The sequence below is a fragment of the Ahaetulla prasina genome, chromosome 4 (genome assembly GCF_028640845.1).
Source record: "Ahaetulla prasina isolate Xishuangbanna chromosome 4, ASM2864084v1, whole genome shotgun sequence".
Taxonomy (NCBI): domain Eukaryota; kingdom Metazoa; phylum Chordata; class Lepidosauria; order Squamata; family Colubridae; genus Ahaetulla; species Ahaetulla prasina.
Genome location: NC_080542.1, coordinates 59,897,256 through 59,916,388, shown reverse-complemented (window position 1 = coordinate 59,916,388; position 19,133 = coordinate 59,897,256). Strand labels below are relative to the sequence as shown.

The window sequence follows — 19,133 nt, the reverse complement described above, 5'->3', positions numbered from 1 at the left end:
TCCATCCTAACCCACAAATCATTTCCCCACCAAAGTTACTTGATCTCAAAATTGCTAACATGATACCCCCCCAAAAGTGCACTCAATACTTCAATTCTTGATATTCGAGGTTATGATTATCCAAATCATGACCATCTAAATGGTTCGTCAGCTTAGAATCATCCTAAAATAATTAATCAGCCTTATTGATTGAATAATATCAAAGAATTCTTATCTAGCCCTCACAGTTTCTTCTCCTCATTCATTCTCAGCTTCTCCAGGGTATTTCTCTTTTTTCCAACTAATATAGAAAACAGCAAGGGGAGCTGATTTGGATCAGGTGCATGGTACATGCCTAAGTTAGCAGAATTGGTCTTTAACATTTTTTCCCCCTTAAGGTCAAGATTTAGGCAGGAGACAGAAGAATATATGTATGGTTTATATTGGGAAGCAGCCTATTTGCTCCAATTAATGTTTTTTTTGCCCTGTATGCATATATTTGCAATGATTTGGGTGAGAATAACATTGAAATGCAAAGTTTAAATCTCCCTATTTCTCCATGTCAGAATTCTTATTTGGACAAGACCAACAACACTTGCAATTTTCCTTGGAAAAAGTATTTAATTTAATGAATGGGAAATTGTTTTCTAACGTAAATCCCCCAAGTATGCTAGGTATATACATGACACCCAGTTTTTTACTCTATGAATTTCTAGTGAAATTTGGTGATAAAGCTTGGATAAAGCTTGATACCCAACCAATGTATTCCAACAGCAAAGTGTGCATGCCTGAACTATTATAATAAATAATATATTAAAACAGCACATACCTCTTTGTCTTGAATATTTGGATCTGCATTATTTTCCAATAGTACCATCATACAATTAATATAGCCTCCATAAGCAGCACATTGCAGTGGAGTTCTACCTGCATAATCTTGTACATTAGGATTGATTTTATTTTCTATTAATATTTGGCAAACATCAGGGTTTCCTCCTAGAGCTGCCCAGTGTAACGGAGAGTGGCCATCTTGATCAACTAAATCAACTCTTGCTCCTCCTGCAATAACAACATATGTAAATCCATGGAGTCTGCCTCAGTTGCTTATTAACAAACTAAAAAAGTGAATGGTGAGGCTATGCATACGTCCTTCCAAGTTCCTTACTCAAGGTCCACTTTCAAAGTCTTGGCATGATAGTTTTGAAATGTGTTTATGTGCAGAAGATTGCCAATGAATCTAGTTACTGACAATCCTAATGGAAGTATATTTTGTGCATGCAAACAAAAGGAAGGTACACATCAAAAGCCTCTGGTGGCTCAACGGACTAAGTCTGTCTGTTATTAACACAGCTGCTTGCAATTACTGCAAGTTCAAGTCCCACCAGGCCCAAGGTTGACTCAGCCTTCCATCCTTTATAAGGTAGGTAAAATGAGGACCCAGATTGTTGGGGGCAATTAAGTTGACTTTGTATATAATATACAAATGGATGAAGACTATTGCTTAACACATTGTAAGCCGCCCTGAGTCTTCGGAGAAGGGCGGGATATAAATTCAAATTTTAAAAAAAAATTATTTCTCTCTTCCCAGATAAAAAATTGGCATCCTCATCAAAGAATCACCATGTTCTGATAGGATACATATTTTACATTAATTTCTCTTTCCCTGTTCTTCCCTTGGATCTAGTGAATTAACTAGTTGATAATAAAGGTACAATGATATTACAATCAGAGATCAGAAAAAAGCTAGTTTGGCAAACTATAGGATCTTTATTACACTTCCCATATAGAACTGCTATGTTAAACCTGGGTGTAAAAAAGAATCTTTTCTAAAATGGTAACATTAATGACACAATTTAACTAGCCACTTGTCATTTAGGATGTTACATTCAATTTTCTGTTGGGATTTGTGATCAGAGTAGTCTCATTTTTTATATTTAAACATTCCCTTCTCTGATTATTTTCTTAGCCTGAGTAAATTCTAAGACATATCTAAAATCTGCAGACAGGTCACATAATAAAGAGTTTTCCCAAAACTGTTTAGGACTATGAAGATTGATAGCAAGAATAGATGATGTATAATTAAGTTTTAAACCAGTCAGCTGAAAATTTGGCAGAGTTACTAACTCTTCAAAATTTAAAATTTTCAGGAACAGGACCTCTTAAAGACATCTGAAATATTTTACAAAAAGGTTGGTTAAAATATTGTTTTTTCCATCATTAGCCATAAACTAATCCTTCACAGTATTGACTATCATTATTCTTTCCTCAATTCAAAAGCTAAAGACAGCCATATGTTGATGAAGAAATTTAGGCAGCTGACCTTTAATGAGTGTCTGTATTACCTCCTTATGTCCCATTTCACAGGCACGGAAAAGAGGAGTATGTTTCATTACATCAGCAGAATCTACCTGGGCATCATGTTTTAGAAGCAATTGCACAGTGCTGACATGGCCAGAAAGAGCAGCAGCATGTAATGCTGAAAGATGTCACAGAGAATGCAGTTATTAAATGGTATTTAATTGAAATAGTGAATATAACAAAACAAAAACCAGACACTAAGATGGATTGATATTTACATGCTGGACATCATTCTCTCCATTTATTTGTTTTGTCATTGTCTCATGCTTGTTCCATTCAGTTGCATCTTATTTACATATATATAAACTGAACACATGTATGTAGGATCTCTGATATAAATCTAAATCAAATAAAATCTGATGCTATTGTTGAAATCAGCAATTTTGTTAAAGAATAACGAAAATAAATTCTAACAACAAGGGAATTCAAATCCCATATCCAACATACATTAAAATAAAGATATGAAAAAGTAAGGGACAGTTAAAAAAAAACAAAAAACTTCAGTTCTTCGAGCAGGTGGTGGGCAGTACTTAATCAATATTGACTCATCTTGAAAAAATAAACAGTATTGGCTCTGGTCAATACTTGGAATGCAGGCCACTAGAAAATCCCAAGGTTGTAGACAGACTAACTAACTTGAAAGACAAATCACAGAAGAAAATAATAGAAAATTGCTTCTCTAATTTTGCCCAGAGCCATTGTGCCACACCATTATAGGATATTGAAAATCGGGTATCTCAGGATAGAAACTGAATTAAGTGGTAATAAATTGTTTAAGAAGTCCATGTATGAAAAGGAGAGAAAGAAACAGACCCATTGGGTGATGAATTAGATGGACTGAATATAAAATTGAGATGCCACTAGACTGGGATGGTTTAGTCTACTAGAAAGAATAAGTACAGTATTAAATTACAAAATGAAAAGGAAGAAAGAGACAACTGGGAGAGATAAAATTGGGATAGGATGGAATTGATTAGATACTTTAGAAAAGGAAAAGATGCAAAATTTATTCTTTACATTGATTAATTAATTTATAATAATTTATTAATCAGTGGTGGATGCGTCAGTATTAATGCAGGCACAATTTGAATCAAGACTTTTCTCCCACCAAATTCCTGTCAATAACTAGCTAAAAGTAAAGCCAAAAGTGAGTTTTTGACAACTCAGCATGGTAAGATGAAACTTTATTACCTACTTGGTCATGCTGTTTATGGAGAAGATCAGCTACTACAGAACACAGGAATCCAATAAAGAAATCATCATCCATGTATATGGGGATGGATAGATGGATATTTCGGCTTCATGTTTTAAATATCTATCATGTTCTGGTAGCAGACTTTTCAGCTCCCCCCCCACCCCCCGCACCAGCCTGGAAAGTAGAAAGCATCTACCCTTTGTTTCAGTGGTGAAATCCTCCTCAGATCGCCACCGGTTCATTGCCCGTGCGTGCGCAGTGTGCGTCAAACATGTGCTGCGCAGTGTGTGCCAAAAGCACACTATGCATGCTTACGCAGCACATACCAAAAGTACACTGCGCACACACACGCAGTGTGCGCCAAACACGCGCTTCGCATGGAAAAAGATTTCACTAGGTAAGTAGAACAGCAAGGGGGGGGACAGCTGTGCTGCGTGATTTAGCTTCACTAGAAAGCAGGATTTTCTGCTTTCTAAACTGTGCAGCCCAGCTGATTATCGGAAATACAGGCTTGGACAAACTGGTAGCTTTTTTAAACTACCAGTTCCACTGAACTACTTTTTAAACTACCGGTTCACCCAAACGAGTAGCTTTTTTTTTTAAAAAAAGTGTACAAATATTCTGGACACTTTTTGTCTAAGCAAATGATTTTTAAATGTTGCAAATTTAAGATTGTAAAAGATATACCAGTATATTCCCAGGGAATTTGTCGGTGTACTTAAAAACTCTATTAAGTATATCTGATAAATGCTAAGAAACAGAAATGAGCAATTGCTTATAATACAGGAACACTAACTTCATTCCTTGGATTCTCTACTCATGGTCATACATGATGAGTCTTTGGAAAATTAATAAATTAAAAATACATATAATTAAACAAACAATTGAATAAACTAATCTAATGTGTAAAACTTAATAATAAGAACAATAGTCTCAGAGCCTAGATACTCTATAGCAATTATTCTGTCCTTTTGTATTAATCTCAAAATACTAGTTATGAAGTTATATTCCTTAGGAAACAACTGCGTAAAATTATTACCTTCTCCAGTGAATTGAAAAATTAGTATATGTGACTTATGTTTGTAAATCATAAGTGTAAATCATAAATCCTAGCTACACACATACATATGCACACACCCACACATGCAGATATAAAGAATTTTTTACCTGTGCCACCATATTTATCTGCCATGTTGATATCGGTGACCAGTTTTAGTTTTAACATTGTCTGGATGACATCATCACTACCTTTGCCAGCTGCCCACATAAAAGAAGTTCTTCCCTCAAGATCTGAGTCATCTCTCACAGAAGGATGTTTAAAAAATTCTTCTACAGTTTCCTACAATAGAAATATTCATAAGTATGGTTGGTTTTGAAATTACCCTTTAATACAATTGCATATTCAAATTATAAATGAAAAAGAATTATTTTTATATATGATACTACTTGAGGGACCATCTCATTCCACTGGGAATGGCCCGTTCCATTCTTGCTAACAGAGGAGGCCTGCTGTGGGTCCTGTCTGACCCGATTATTCCGGGTGGTGGGGTCCACGATAAGAATCTTCTCTGCTCTTCCACTCTAAACTTTTTGCACCCCCACCCTCTAGAGTGAGATCGGCCCAAACCCTCCTGACCTTTTGTAAGCACCTAAAGACCTGGCTCTCCCAGTTAGCTTGGGGCAACGGGGAAGGGATAGCATCTTAGTGGAGATGGTTGATTGAGTAAAACCAGATCTCACTTCCCCCCACCCCATCCTGCTGCTGCTGCCCGCTCCATCTGTATTTGAATTTTAACAGTTGGCATTAACATGTGTTACAGAGTACTGTACAAAAGTGTTAGGTAATTGTGCAAAAATGCTGTAAATTAAGAATGCTTTCAGAAATAGAAGTGTTAATAATTTATTGTTATCAGTTAACACAATAGCAAATAAATGAACAGAAGAGAAATCCAAAGCAAATCAATATTTGGTGTGACCACCCTTTGCTTTCAAAACAGCATTAATTCTTACACTTGCGCAAAGTCAGGGATTTTGTAGGATTAGAATTAGATGTGTGATTAACCAATTATACCAAGTAGATGCTAAGACCATCAATTTCATATGTAGATTGAAATGCAATCATTAACCAAAACAGAAATAGCTGTTTTGTAGGCTTAAAACTGGGTGAGGAACAGCCACTCTACTACTAAATATTGATTTGATTTGGATTTCTCTTCTGTTCATTTACTTTCCATTTTGTTAACTGATAAACATAAACTATTAATACTTCTATTTATGAAAACATTCTTAATTTAAAGCATTTTTGCAATTTGCTTCTTTTGCACATATGTGTATGTGTATGATTGCAAGCAGCTAATACACTTTGTAAATAAATTAATAAAAATGTACTTGAACCTCATTTTCTTTAAGGAATAACATTATGTACTGTACCACTCTTCAACTCCATTGATAGCGATAGAAAGAAAACAATTGTTTAATATTCCAAGTAACATTAAAAGTGAATAAATACTATATTATAATGTATTTCAGTCAAATATAATTAGAATTATCTTAAATTTTTTCATCCACACAGGTAGCCCTTGATTTACCATTTCATCGGTGACTGATCAAAATTACGAGCGAAGGGACTATCTATATCTATGCAAAAGAAAATTTCTCTAAAACTCAAAAAATATGTTATCAAAACAGGTGATCAATACAATAAAAAATACACTAAGTATTCAAAGTCAGTTTCAAAATGGAGACGATAGATAAAATACATTTGAAAGTGATACTTGTCATATTACATCCTGCATTTATATACAGTAAATCTTTGACTGAAGAAGATGTGCTATTGTGCAGTTCAGCTGTGGGCAGGAAGATGGGTCTGCAGTCCCAGTCTGAAAGCATAGAGTCTAGCTCAATGAGGCACAGGAAATCCATTGTTGTAGTAACTGTGGGTGTTATTCTGTGACTCTGCATCAAATTTTCTATGTTTTTTGTGGTGCCTGTCTTCAAAGTCAGTGGAGATTTCATAGTATAAGGTTTGCCAATGAGTTGGTCAACACTCACACCTTCTAGTTCACTTAACTGGATATCACAGTAGCATAGGGTTTAATTGCCTGCCCTACTATTGAGCAACAAGTGATGCATATGCAGAGGTTGTTTAAAAAAAAAAAGCTTTTAAAAGGCTCCTCTGGTGATCCCAGCTGAGTTGCCTGATCGCCAGAACCTTTAAAAACATGTCTTCTACAAGCTCTTCGACCGAAGAGGTTGTTAAAACAATCCTTTTAAGAGATTCTGGCGATCAGGCAACTTCAGCTGGGATCGTCAGAGGAGCCTTTCAAAATCTTTTTTTCCTCTGGCGATCCCAGCTGAGTTTCCTGATCATCATAGACTTTTAAAATCATTTTTTAACAACTTCTTACAACAGCCCCTGCCCATGCCCACGCAATTGCCCAGTCCCCACTTGCCTAATTGCTACTTCTTTCGGGCTCGCTAAGCCTTGCTTCAATTGCTGCAATCAATTGCATCAGCTAGCAACTGAATCTGCCTGCCTGCAATCCATCTCATTGGTGAGCAACTCAATCTACCTGCCTCCAATTGGGTAAGTAAGTGGGGAGGGGGAGCTTTAAAAAATAGTTAATTGTGGGTTTTTTAAGGAGTTTTTTTTTTTAAGACAACAATTTAACGTTAAGGAAGTTTTAAATTTAGCTGCTTTTATCTAAAAAATATAAATAAAATAAAATAATAAAATCAAATATTTGTGCAGCTTTCTGAGATTTGATGTGTTTCTGTAGTGTTTCATTCTAACTACACAAACACATAAAATCTCAGAAAGCTGTATATGGCATTTTGTGTGTGTGTGTGTGTGTGTCTGTGTGAGTCAATTGTGTTGTGTTGTGTGTGTGTAAAGTATGAAAGTTGGTTTTTGAGCTTTTTGTGGCTGTATGAGGTTCCTGCTTTTTGCAGGGGCCATTTTGGGTAAAGTACAGCTGTTTTTACATTGTGTGTGAGTCAGTTGTGTTGTGGTGTGTGTGTGCAAAGTGTGAAAATTGATTTTTGGTACCTCTTATTGTTTTGTGTACTTTGTTTATTATTTTTATTATTTAGTGTTATTGGCCACGCCCACCCGGTAAACTGACCACCAAGCCACGCCCACTATTAAGCTATACCCACAGAACCAGTAGAGAAAATTTTTAGATTTCACCCCTGGTTCCACTTACCTTTGCTACCAGTTTGGAACTGTGAGGGGGTGCTTCCGCAGAGCATCTGTGATGACATTCAGGCAGGTGGGCGGAACTTCCCACTGCCATCACTACTGGTTTGCCCGAACTGGGGCGAACCAGTAGAAACCCACCACTGGTTCTAAGTGTCTTGTACATTAAATTTATCAAAACAGAGGCCAGACCTTAAGAAATTAGTATCTCTGGCCATTTTTTTTTAGTAGATAAATCTTGGATCCAAACATCATCTAATGTTTTCAATACCAAATAAATCACAAGTATATTGTCCTTACTAATGTAATTATTCAGAATATTGTTACCTAAAAATGTTTTCTTTAAATTTCTTCTTTTAAATTTAGGATGAGAAAAGAAATGCTAACTATCAAAGTCCATCCTTATACAGGAGTAATTGGCAAACCTCAGGTGTATTTCATTGTGTGGCTTCCAGGGAAAGCCATTTGAGATGGTGCTCAATTATGCCTTCACATTTGGACAAGGTCTATTCAATTTTATTGGCCATGGACTTTATCTTGGTTTATTATGCAATAAGAAATGATTTCCCCAAAGGAGCTACAATCATGGTCACCCTGTGTGGATTTAGGAGAATAAAGACATTTCTACATCTTTATCCAAGCACCTGGGAGCAACACTAATCATAAATCTGATTGAGATTATGAATGATGTTAACATTCACAGAAAGCTGATTTTTTTAATAATCCTTGGACAGAGTTAGGTCTGGGAATATAAAAGGATCAGAAGTTTTCTGAAGTTTCAAAAAAGGTGCTCATAGCCCTACTGTACTCTTCATCAATATAAAAGGGAAATGATCCATTATTAAGTGTTAGTTTAATATTACCAACATAAGATTAGCTTGATAGTGATTAAGCCAAGGCCTGAGCACTAATAGCCTATAAACTGGCATTACCCCAAAACCAACTGCATAGGCTCTAGAAACATCACATAAGCAAGTTTGATTAAAAGTATTCATTGGTTTACTGAGGAAATAAAGCAACAGATCTCTTTACAAATTTGTTTTATCAACTATACCAGGGGTAGTCAACCTTTTTATACCTACGGCCCACTTTTGTATCTCTGTTAGTAGTAAAATTTTCTAACCACCCACTGATTCCACAGTAATGGTGATTTATAAAGTAGGGAAGTAACTTTACTTTATAAAATTTATAAAACAGAGTTACAGCAAGTTAAAGCATACAATAATAATTACTTACCAAATACTTTATGTCGGACTTTCGCTAAGTTTGGCAGAATAAATCTTTATAAAACAACTTACTGTAGTTAAATCTATCTTTTTATTTCTATTTTGCATACATAGAAGCATAAATTATAAAAACCTAATGAAAATGTTTTTAAATAATGCTATGAAAATTTTTTTAAAAGTCAATTAAATTTTAAAAAAAGGAAAGTGCTTCAGTATTGGACAAAACCCCTACCGCCCACCATAAAAGCTGGAACATTCACTAGTGGGCGGTAGGGACCAGGTTGACTACCACTGAACTATACTGAAGCATTACAAACCTGTATCAGGAAAGGTAAAACATTATATTCAACTCCTCTTTTGAGAACTGAGAGAAATAGAATTATTCCTGTAAAGAAAAGAGCCTTAGTGACTCCATATTTGAACTTTTTATAACCTAAGTTAACCATCTGTGTAAGATGGTTAAGATAAGGAATCATCTTTCTCGGAAAACCCATTTGCAAAGGCTTATGATATATCTTTTAAATAAATATGCTTTTTATTGTTCATGGTCTCCGCATTTGTATATGACAGGTTTATTTTTCTCACAGATAGATCTCTTTACAAATTTGTTTTATCAACACTGATAAATACTGAAGCATTATAAATCTGTATCAGGAAAGATAAAACACTACATTCAACTCCTCTTTTGAGAACACATTTCGATTTCCTAGTTTGTAATCATAATCATTCAGTGCCATCTAAATATATGCAATCTGAAGTTTTGTGAAAGACTTCCTTACTGTAAGAAAGATAATGATAATTCTTGATCATTTTATGAGGGCACTGGATTATTATGATTAGATAAGAGATTATAGCTGTCCCAAATAAACAGAAACTATCTTCCCTTTCACTTTTATTCTTATTGACAAAAGCTGCAAAAATAGGTAAGAACAGCCATATACAACCTTTAGTTAGCATTATCCACGTATTTCAGTTTCAAGATCTGTCCTTATGCCCTTGCAAAAAGGAATATAATGCAATAAATATAATTTTGTGATACTTTATTCAAGAATCTGCACAATGAAATGAAGCTGTTCGATAGTATACTATTGTTTCCCCCATAGGAGTCAATTCAGAAGTGTTGGTTATGAATGATAAAAGAAGTATGAATCACAGCTCAGCGTTATCTGGAAAGCAGTTAGTTGGAAGGTTGACAGTAGGAACTTTAATATTAATGGGAAAATACTTTTTCCCCATCCATTTTAAAACACCAAACTTTTCTTCAAAAACATTTCTAAAATCAAAATATTCTAATACATCTTTTTAAAAACTTACTCTTAACATACATACTACATTCTTTAAAATTAACTTTCAGACCAATAAAATTCCAATGAACTCATTAAATGTTCATCATTCCCTCCAAGTTACTCTCATAGAATATTCTTTTCTTCTTGTATACATCCATATGTTCATTGTTCTAAATATATCAAGGAAAACATAGTTTATCTCAGAAATTTTTCTAATAAAAAACAACAACACTGGAACAAATGAAATGATTAAAATACTACTTTCAATTTAAAAAATACTGTTTCTTTGCAACCTTCAATATGAAAAAACACAACCTTAAAGACTAGACTGATTTAAAAGGTTCGGTATTATTCAGGATGACATTTTCAAATAAACCATTTATCTCACTTACAGAAAAGTTACTTTGCGCTGCATAATGTAAAGGTGTTGCACCTTGACTATCAGAAAGGATTGTTCCAACTTTGTTTCTTTCTAAAAGAACATGGACAATCTGTGCATGACCTAAAAAAACAAAAGCAGAAAAAGCACAATTAATTTATGAATATATAAGTAGCCAATTTATGACCCTAATTGAGTCCAAAATTTCCATTGCAAAGCAACACAGTTGTTAAGTGAGTTTTGCCCTATTTTTATGACCTTTCTGGCCACAGTTGCTAAGTAAACCACTGCAATTGTTAACTTAGTAACACAGTTAAATGAATCTGGCTTCCCCATTGACTTTGCTTGTCAGAAAGTCGCAAAAGGTGACCCCAGGACACTGTCACCATTATAAATATATGCCAGTTGCCAATTTTGATTTTTATCACATGACCATGGGGATGCTGCTAGAGTCGTAAGTGTGAAAGATGGACATAAGTCACTTTTATCAGTGCTGTTGTAACCAAACGGATAGTTGTAAATTGAGAACTACCTGTATGTTTATTTTAAAAGATGAGCATTATATTTTTCTCGTATGAGAGAAATTAAACCTAAAAGTCTAGTTTAAATAATACTAATTAAAATTAGGAACTGGATCCAGACAGAATAAATATAATTCTGAGATTATCTATGAGCCCACTGGAAATTCTGGCACACTTCATACAGCAGAGATCTACTTAGGTCACAATGCTGAGCAACTCTTCAAATGAGTGAAATGAATGCAAAGGACCCTCTGCTTAGAGGCTGGCCTAATGGAAATTGAAAAAGAATATTTAATTTTTAAATAAAACTGGATGCTGCAAACAAGGCACAGTTTCTTTAATACAGACAGATCCTTTCCATGTATTATGGAAACTGAATGTTGAGCAAAACATGCTGCAGAATAGACTTTATTCCCTGTCTTTGATTGGATGGGATATGACAAGCAAGGGGGGCATTAAAACAGACACTTAGAGATTCAGATACACAGAAAGGCTGAGATAGAATCTTTCTAAGTACAGAGGTCAAATTTGGTCACACAATTTCCAGGTAACAAGTGTTCTCAAACAGGTGACTCTACCAAAGTCTGTGTGTTCATTTTTCAGCTTTTTCTCATTAGTTCTTTAAGAATTTGTAAGAGTAAATATATGAATACTCCCCTCAATGGTAGATTCTGTGAATGAGGCTAACTGACATGGACAACGATCCCATGGCAAGTGGCCTGGTCACGCCAGTGATGCTCCCCATAGAGCTAAGTTTCCAGGCCTCAGGGTTGAAGGCCACCTTATGAGCTCTGCTAGATTCAGGGTGCACCAGGTGCTTAGTTAACTCAGACCTGTTGAAGACAGGTAAAGAATTGTGCCGATCAATTAGCACGGGTCCTAACTAGGATCTTTAATATCTCCCTGCAAACAGCCTGTGTTCCATCATGCTTGAAAGCAGCCATTATTGTCCCAGTCCCGAAGAAAACAGCAATTAACTGCCTAAAGGACTACAGACCTATCATATTAACGTCTGCAGTAATGAAATGCTTCGAGAGATTGGTTCTCCAACACCTTAGGACATCCTCCCACCAGACTTCGATAAATATCAGTTTGTCTACGGGGAGAATAGGTTGACAGATGACGCCATAGCTACTGCTTTACATTCTATAGCGAGCCATCTGGAGAAATCCGGGAACTATGGCAGGATGCTTTTCATAGACTATTGCTTGGCCTTCAACACCATTCTGCCGAGCATCCTTATTGAAAAGCTGACTGACTTGGATTTTCCCTCTTCCATCTGTGACTGGATCAAAGACTTTCTGAGGAACCGACCACGAACAGTGAGGGTTGGGTCTGTCATATCCACCCCCCTTGAAGCTTAGCACTGGCTCCCCACAGGGCTATGTGCTCAGTCCCTACCTGCATTCACTATACACATATGATTGTGTACCATCAGACCCATCTACTGTGATCATTAAGTTCACAGATGACACCACCATATGGTCTTACATGAGGTGATGACCCAGGGCACGGTACAAAGATCACACAAATAGCTGGCAGTTCAAACCGCCCTTTTAATCCTCCGAAGTTTCCCAAATGCTCCCATGTTTCTGGCAAGTCTCGAGCAGAATAATAACAAAACCCCACACACAAACCTAAGCAGCTTCTGGCTGTGATTAGTCCAACCCAGCGCTGTCTGCACCAAGGCTGTTCAACAATAAATCCAAAGGTATCTGGCAAATCAAAGGCAAATCAAGGAGTTCAAGGAACAAAAGAGCCAGGTAAATAGTCTAGAATGCCCACAGGAATGCAAAGACTTTTGGACAGTTCAAACATTGGCACACACATTTCAGAAACTCAGCATTTGTTCCCAACAAATACCCCTTCCCACAGCGCCTCCTTAAGTCTCATTCCTCCAATGTGCCATGTGAAGATAGGCAGGGCACTCTCCTCGCGCGTAGACTGCTCCATCTGTGCTGATCATGCCTCCTCTCCTCGACACTCGCTGAGCCCTTGGATCAAGAGGGGTGGTCCTGGCTCCTCACCTGAGCTGTGTCCCTCATGTTCCTCCTGCCTCTGTTCCTCCCTGCCTGCAGGCCTTACTACTTCAGAAAAACCTTGCCTGTACTGACTCTACATTTCCCCAGTTTCCTCCAAGGCCAACAAGCCACTCTCTCAATGTCTGACAGTTCTTGTTCCAGCTCATTTTCCCCCACAGATTCAGACTCCAATGGGGGCACACATGAGCACCTATATAAGGGAGTACTGGTGTACCTAGATGACATTTTAATTTACACTGAAATGAAGGCAGAGTATGTGAAACTAGAGAGGGCCGTACTCCAGGAATTACAGACTGGCAAACTTTCCAAATGTGAATTTCACCAAACTAAGAGAGACTACCTGGGCTACCGTATCTCACACAAAGGAACTGAGATGGACCCTCACAAAGTCCACTACTTCATCTCGAATCAGAAAGCAATGATAGGGTTTTGCCAATTTTTACTACCAATTCATCCTGTCATTTGTATGAATTGCACTCCCCATAACGAATTTATAGTATGGTGGGCGGTGTGGGAAAAGGAGGCTTATGCAGTGAATTGGGCACTCCTGTTGTGTCTCGCTTGCTTTCCCCGCAGCCGGGTCCCTCTTATCTCCTGCCGAACGCTGAGGATTGTCCTGGCATGCCTCCAGGCCCCAGCCCTGGCACCATGCCCAGACAGGCCGAGCAAGACGAAGGGCCTGACGTGCCTCCAGCCCCCAGCCCTGGCTCCATGCCCAGGCAAACGGAACAACTAGACCCCTCCCCCTCCCCCACAGCATGTGAGCCTGAGGAATGTGAATTGCCAACAGCTGGAGTCTGGAGAGATCCTCGCTTCAGGAGAATTGATAGGCGGCATCAGCAAAAGGAAGGGGGGGGAGGCCTGGATAAGTGCTGAGTCATGGAGCCACACCCCATGGCCTATATAAAGAATCTGCTTTCTGGCATTCTCTGAGTCAGGCAAAGTCTACCTTGGATTGCTGAAGTCACTTCCTGGTCTCCTGTCTGTCTTGAGAACTTTGCTAGGACTTTGGCAGAGCTGCAGAGGCACGCCTGATACGGACTTCCCCGACCCGGCCGTCAGCGGAGGAGTGGGACACGACAACTCCTAAAAGGCACTTCCTTGAAGGAAGCAAAGTGCCTTTCAAAGTATGGACTGACCACAAGAACCTAGAGACACTAAAAACCCCTTGAGGGCTGTCTCCTAAGCAGGTGCAATGGAATCAGTACATTAACCGCTTTGATTTCATGTTGTGCTACTTCCCAGGGGGAAAGAACTTTCTGGCTGGTGCGTTATCCTGAATGCCTCAATTCAATTGCCATAAAGCAGAAGTGATCAAACCTCTGTTCCATCCAACCAACTGGTGACTCAAGTGACTACACAAGTGCAGGCGAAAGAAAACCAACAAATTGACAATGAGGTGATAGCCACACTTAAAATTGCAATGAAGAACGACAAACGGTTTCAAAGTCATAGAAACATTTGTTTAATTCAAGGTAGACTGGCCTGGGTGGGATCTAAAATATATGTACTGGAAAGCCAGAGACTTGGTCCTGGGAAAAAGCCATAACTCCAAGTCCACTGGACACTTTGATTTTGTAAAGACTTTATAAATCAAAAGGCACTTTTGGTGACCATCTCTGAAAAAAGACATTGAAAGATATGTGGCAAATTTCCCCATCTGTACTTCAGCCAAACAACAACAAGGGAACACCCCTGGACTCCTCCAGCCAGTGGCAGAGCCTTCAGCACCCTGGAGAGAGATATCAATTGGTTTTATTGTGAAGTTTCCAGAAAGTTCTGGGGATACTGTTATAAGGGTGATGACTGATTTTTTTTCTTTTTTTTAATAAAGTTTTTATTTTTATTTCTCATAAACATATTTCTCTTACCCATCGTTTTCCATTCATCCTTATCTTTTTACTTTCCTTTTTCGTTGTTCAGGGCTGCTCTTTTACCATTTACCCTCCTTTATTTTCCCGCAACCTTTTCTCTTCTCCCTTTTTCTTCCTTCTTCCATCTCTTCCTACTTTCTTCATTCCTCCTCTCCTTCCCTTTCCTACTTTCCCTTCCCTTCCCCCTCTTCTTCCTCCCTTTCTAACACTCTCTCCTACTCCTCTTCCCCCTCCCTTTTCTTCCTCTCCTTTCCTCTTCTTCTATCTCACCTTCTCCTTTCCTCTCTTCTCCCCTCCTCTCTCTCTCTACTCTTCCTTTCCCTCTCGTTTCCCTTTTCAATTTAATCTAGAATGGTATTCTAGCAGCCCCGATTTTCTATTTACCTTTACCTTTATCATTTCAGTTTCTTATTTGTTTAGTAATTACATCTATTCCATTCATAGTAATTACATATTCCATCAGTGTTTGACTGATTTATTTTCTAAGCAGGTGCATTTTGTCCTCTGACAGAAGATCTCTTCAGCACGGGGATTGGCCAAGCTATTTTTGCACTATGTCTATAGACTACATGGAGCCCCACAACAGATAGAGAGCAATTCACCTCTAAGTTTCGGAGGATATTTCTTAAATTAATATTAGGTAAATAGTATGAACAAACAATGACTGTCTGTGGTCTTGGAAGATTCTGAAAGCTACACCCAACACAAGATCTAAATGTAGATTGAACTGCATAAATCAATGTATTAAGTTGATACTGTATATATTCATTCATTTATATATATAATGTATAAGTTGATCTCATGATTTTTTTGTTTACTTCAAGTTTTTCCCTCTTAACTGGGAAAAACAATATTCCACAAAATTAGGTGACAAATATGCTCAAAAGGGTTAAGAATTTATGTTATTCATAATTTACCCAATAAAGCTGCCCAGTGAAGTGGTGTTCTAAATAAATTATCATAAGAAGACACGTTGCAACTTTCATAGGAAGTCAGCAGATCAACAACAGCTATATTCCCATCAGCAACTGCAAAATGGAGAGGAGTTCGTCCTTCATAATCTTGCCAGTTTAGCAGAGATTCAGTTGGAGCAGCATCCTGGTTTTATAAAAAGGCCAGTTAAAAAGATACAGTCAATTTTTAGAGATGGCAACAGATATTTAAAAAGTTCTATTGGAGTTCAAGCAGTAAATCAAGCAAGACACCATTTTAATTAAAAATTATTAACTATACGTTACTGATGGTAATTAAATTCCTAGTTTCTTTAGAACAAAATTACATTTTATTTCTTAAGGCAGTGGTAGGCAACCCAACAACATGAAATTGTATCAAATGTGGTAGCAAATTGCCAAATTTTGGTGTTGGTGTTGCCATTTTTAAAAAGCTTTTTGTGCAAAAATAAAGATAAACATGAAAATGAAATACCTTTAGAAAGATGAGTGTGGGAATGAGACAACTTGCCACAGCCAACTTGCTGCAGCAAATTCACTGCGACCAACTCGCCACAGCCAGCTTGCAGTGGGCAAACTCACCACAGGCAACTCGCTGCAAGACAACTCATTGTGGGACAAGTTAGCAATTCTATTTAATTATTTAAAGTAAATAAAAAATGTTTTAATTTTTGCCATTCACATTTCATTATGTTGCTCCTTTTGCATCCGTTCTTTAATGATTCCATTCCACCATTTCTTTGATACTAGTGTAACTCTTGTCCTGCAGCGAGTTGTCCTGTGGCAAGTTGGCTGTGGGGAGTTGGTTGTGGCAGGTTGGATATGGCAAACTGGTTGTGGTGAATTGTCATAGTGTTCCATATTCATTCCTCCCCCTAAAAGTGAGCTAAAATTGTGCTGCTGAAATTTAGGGCAAAATAGCTAAATTTTTGGTAATAGGATTTGGGGATAAAATATAAAAATAAGATGGGAAGAGAAATTCATGGGAGATCAACTGGATATTTCTACCATTAGCCTGCACAAGCCCCTCCAAAATCAAGAAAAAACTAGTACAAAATTTGTCAATGCTGGTATTGTTGTTATTACTATTGCAATAATTTCAGCTAAAATATTTTTGTTCATATTAGAATTCCAAATCTCTTCCATAAATATCTATTTTGATATTTAGGAACTTTGTATTTAACAATGTATTTCTGTCTTTCATAGGTACTCATTAAATTGTTTGAATGGTGCTTGATTGGTAGTTATAAAATTCTGAGATTTAGGGTAATGCAATTTTGGAATTTACCAAGTAGCCTTTAATAAGTCTATCTTTTATTATATAGCTCATTTAATCAAGTTCTAAACTATGAGACAACAAAGAATGTAGCAGCCATTTGCATAGCTTTGTCTAATTTCACAGCCAAGTCCAACTATTAACCATTTTCTTTTCTTTTCACAGCTAAAGATAAATATTCAGAAATTTATTCAATATTCTAAATGGATATTACTGCAAAATAAAATAGAATTTTAAGTATTATTTTTTGTGTAACATATAACCAACATTGAGGGGAAAAATATCATACCAAAATGCATTTGACAGTATTAACCGCACTGGGATCCTTATGATTAGCTGCCCAATGAAGTGGAATTCTGCCTTCAATGTCTGGGATTCCAATGTTAGAATCATGTTTGATAAGAATTTTCACATGTTCTGGATTATTGTAATAGGCACTCCAGTGAAGAGCGGTTTGCTGAGAATAAGAGTAGACAAAAAATATATTTTAAAAATCCAAAGTGAAATAAATTGCAAATGAAATCAACAATATAGTTGTAGTAGGCCTTTGTAATATACCTTAAAGTGTTTGATTGGGACAAATGAGACCCAGGTTCAGGTTTCCACTTTACTTTGGAGTTTATTGGATGACCCTGGGTGAGCTCTTAACATCTCATACGGTTGCTGTTGTGAGGATAAATTATGGAAAAATAGCTAGCTAGATCTCCTTTGCTCTTAATTAAACCAAATGGTCCCAATTTGTGATCTAGGAAACTCTGGTGGTTCATGAAGATACTGAAAATCAGGCTACAAACTGGGAGACCGAGTTCTAGTGTTGTAATGGAATGAAATCAGCTGGAATGATCCAATAATTGATCCAATTACTTTCTCTTACCCCCAGGAAGAAAGCAACGGCAAACCACTTCTAAAGTCTTGCCAAGAAACCTATATGGACTTCTCTGGGAAGATGCAAGGAGTCAAATAACATACCAAAGCTTGCAATGTGCAATCCAACCAAAAATGTCACAAAGTTTCAGAGTTCATCGACATCTCTCAAGATTTGACAAGCTCACAAAATTTCAACCATTAGTTCTTGTTAAAAGAACACAGATAAAGTGTGCCATGAATCTATAAGCATTGTTTTTCCAATTCCGAGTTTCCAAATACATTTTGCTGTGTATTTAAGGAAAAAGGTAGGAACCTGCATCTAAGAGGAAAGGGAAAATATAAAGTGAAAAAAGATAATAAAAAGTATGTCAGAGTATGAATATTCATAGATTGGAATAGATCAGCCAAAGAGGACTGTTTGGATAGACATGGTAGCAGGTCAACCAATGGGGCCTGTTTGTTTGTATAGGGCCATAAGAGACAGTTTGGAGTCTGGACGAGGCATTGACTTGCTGAACTGTATATAAGAGTTGGTTTGGCTTCTGTAATATGGAGCCTCTGTACAATATATTTGCCTCTATATCTCTCTACTCTCTAATGACTTGCTTCTATGAATATTGCTTCTGTGTTCCTGATATTGTATGTTGAATTCTCCTGTATGGTATTGTATATAAAGAAGTTTTTATGTAATCTGAATCCTGCTGAAGTTCATGTAATTGTGTCTGACTGTGTGCGCCAACAAACTCTGACAAAGTATAACATTGAAACAGATTTCTTCAGGAAATTTGTAATTATTAAAAAATAATAAATTAAAATGATAGAAATAAATTATTTAAAGATAACAATTATTTTTATAAGTTTCAGAGCTTGAAAATAATTAAGATAAGTTCTTAGCTAACACAAAACAGCAAATTTCTGTTTAGCACAGGACTATAGCCAATTGCACATATAATCTTCAGTGGTTTTAATTTCAGTGGCAGAA

General features: G+C 36.9%; 1 protein-coding gene across 4 annotated transcripts in view; it reads right to left on the bottom strand.

Annotated features, from left to right (window-relative positions):
* INVS (inversin) overlaps window positions 1-19,133 on the bottom strand; it is an 89,238-nt gene that overhangs the window by 26,734 nt on the left and 43,371 nt on the right. For all 4 annotated transcript variants that reach the window (XR_009154868.1, XM_058180644.1, XM_058180643.1 and 1 more), the window contains exons 5-10: window positions 17,574-17,741; window positions 15,976-16,156; window positions 10,635-10,744; window positions 4,700-4,871; window positions 2,300-2,455; window positions 809-1,038 (exon numbers count right to left, since the gene is read on the bottom strand). Coding sequence is in view for 3 of the 4 variants with exons in the window: in XM_058180644.1 (XP_058036627.1) it covers window positions 809-1,038; window positions 2,300-2,455; window positions 4,700-4,871; window positions 10,635-10,744; window positions 15,976-16,156; window positions 17,574-17,741 (1,017 nt within the window). In the remaining variant the exon portion in view is untranslated. The remainder of the gene's footprint in view (window positions 1-808; window positions 1,039-2,299; window positions 2,456-4,699; window positions 4,872-10,634; window positions 10,745-15,975; window positions 16,157-17,573; window positions 17,742-19,133) is intronic.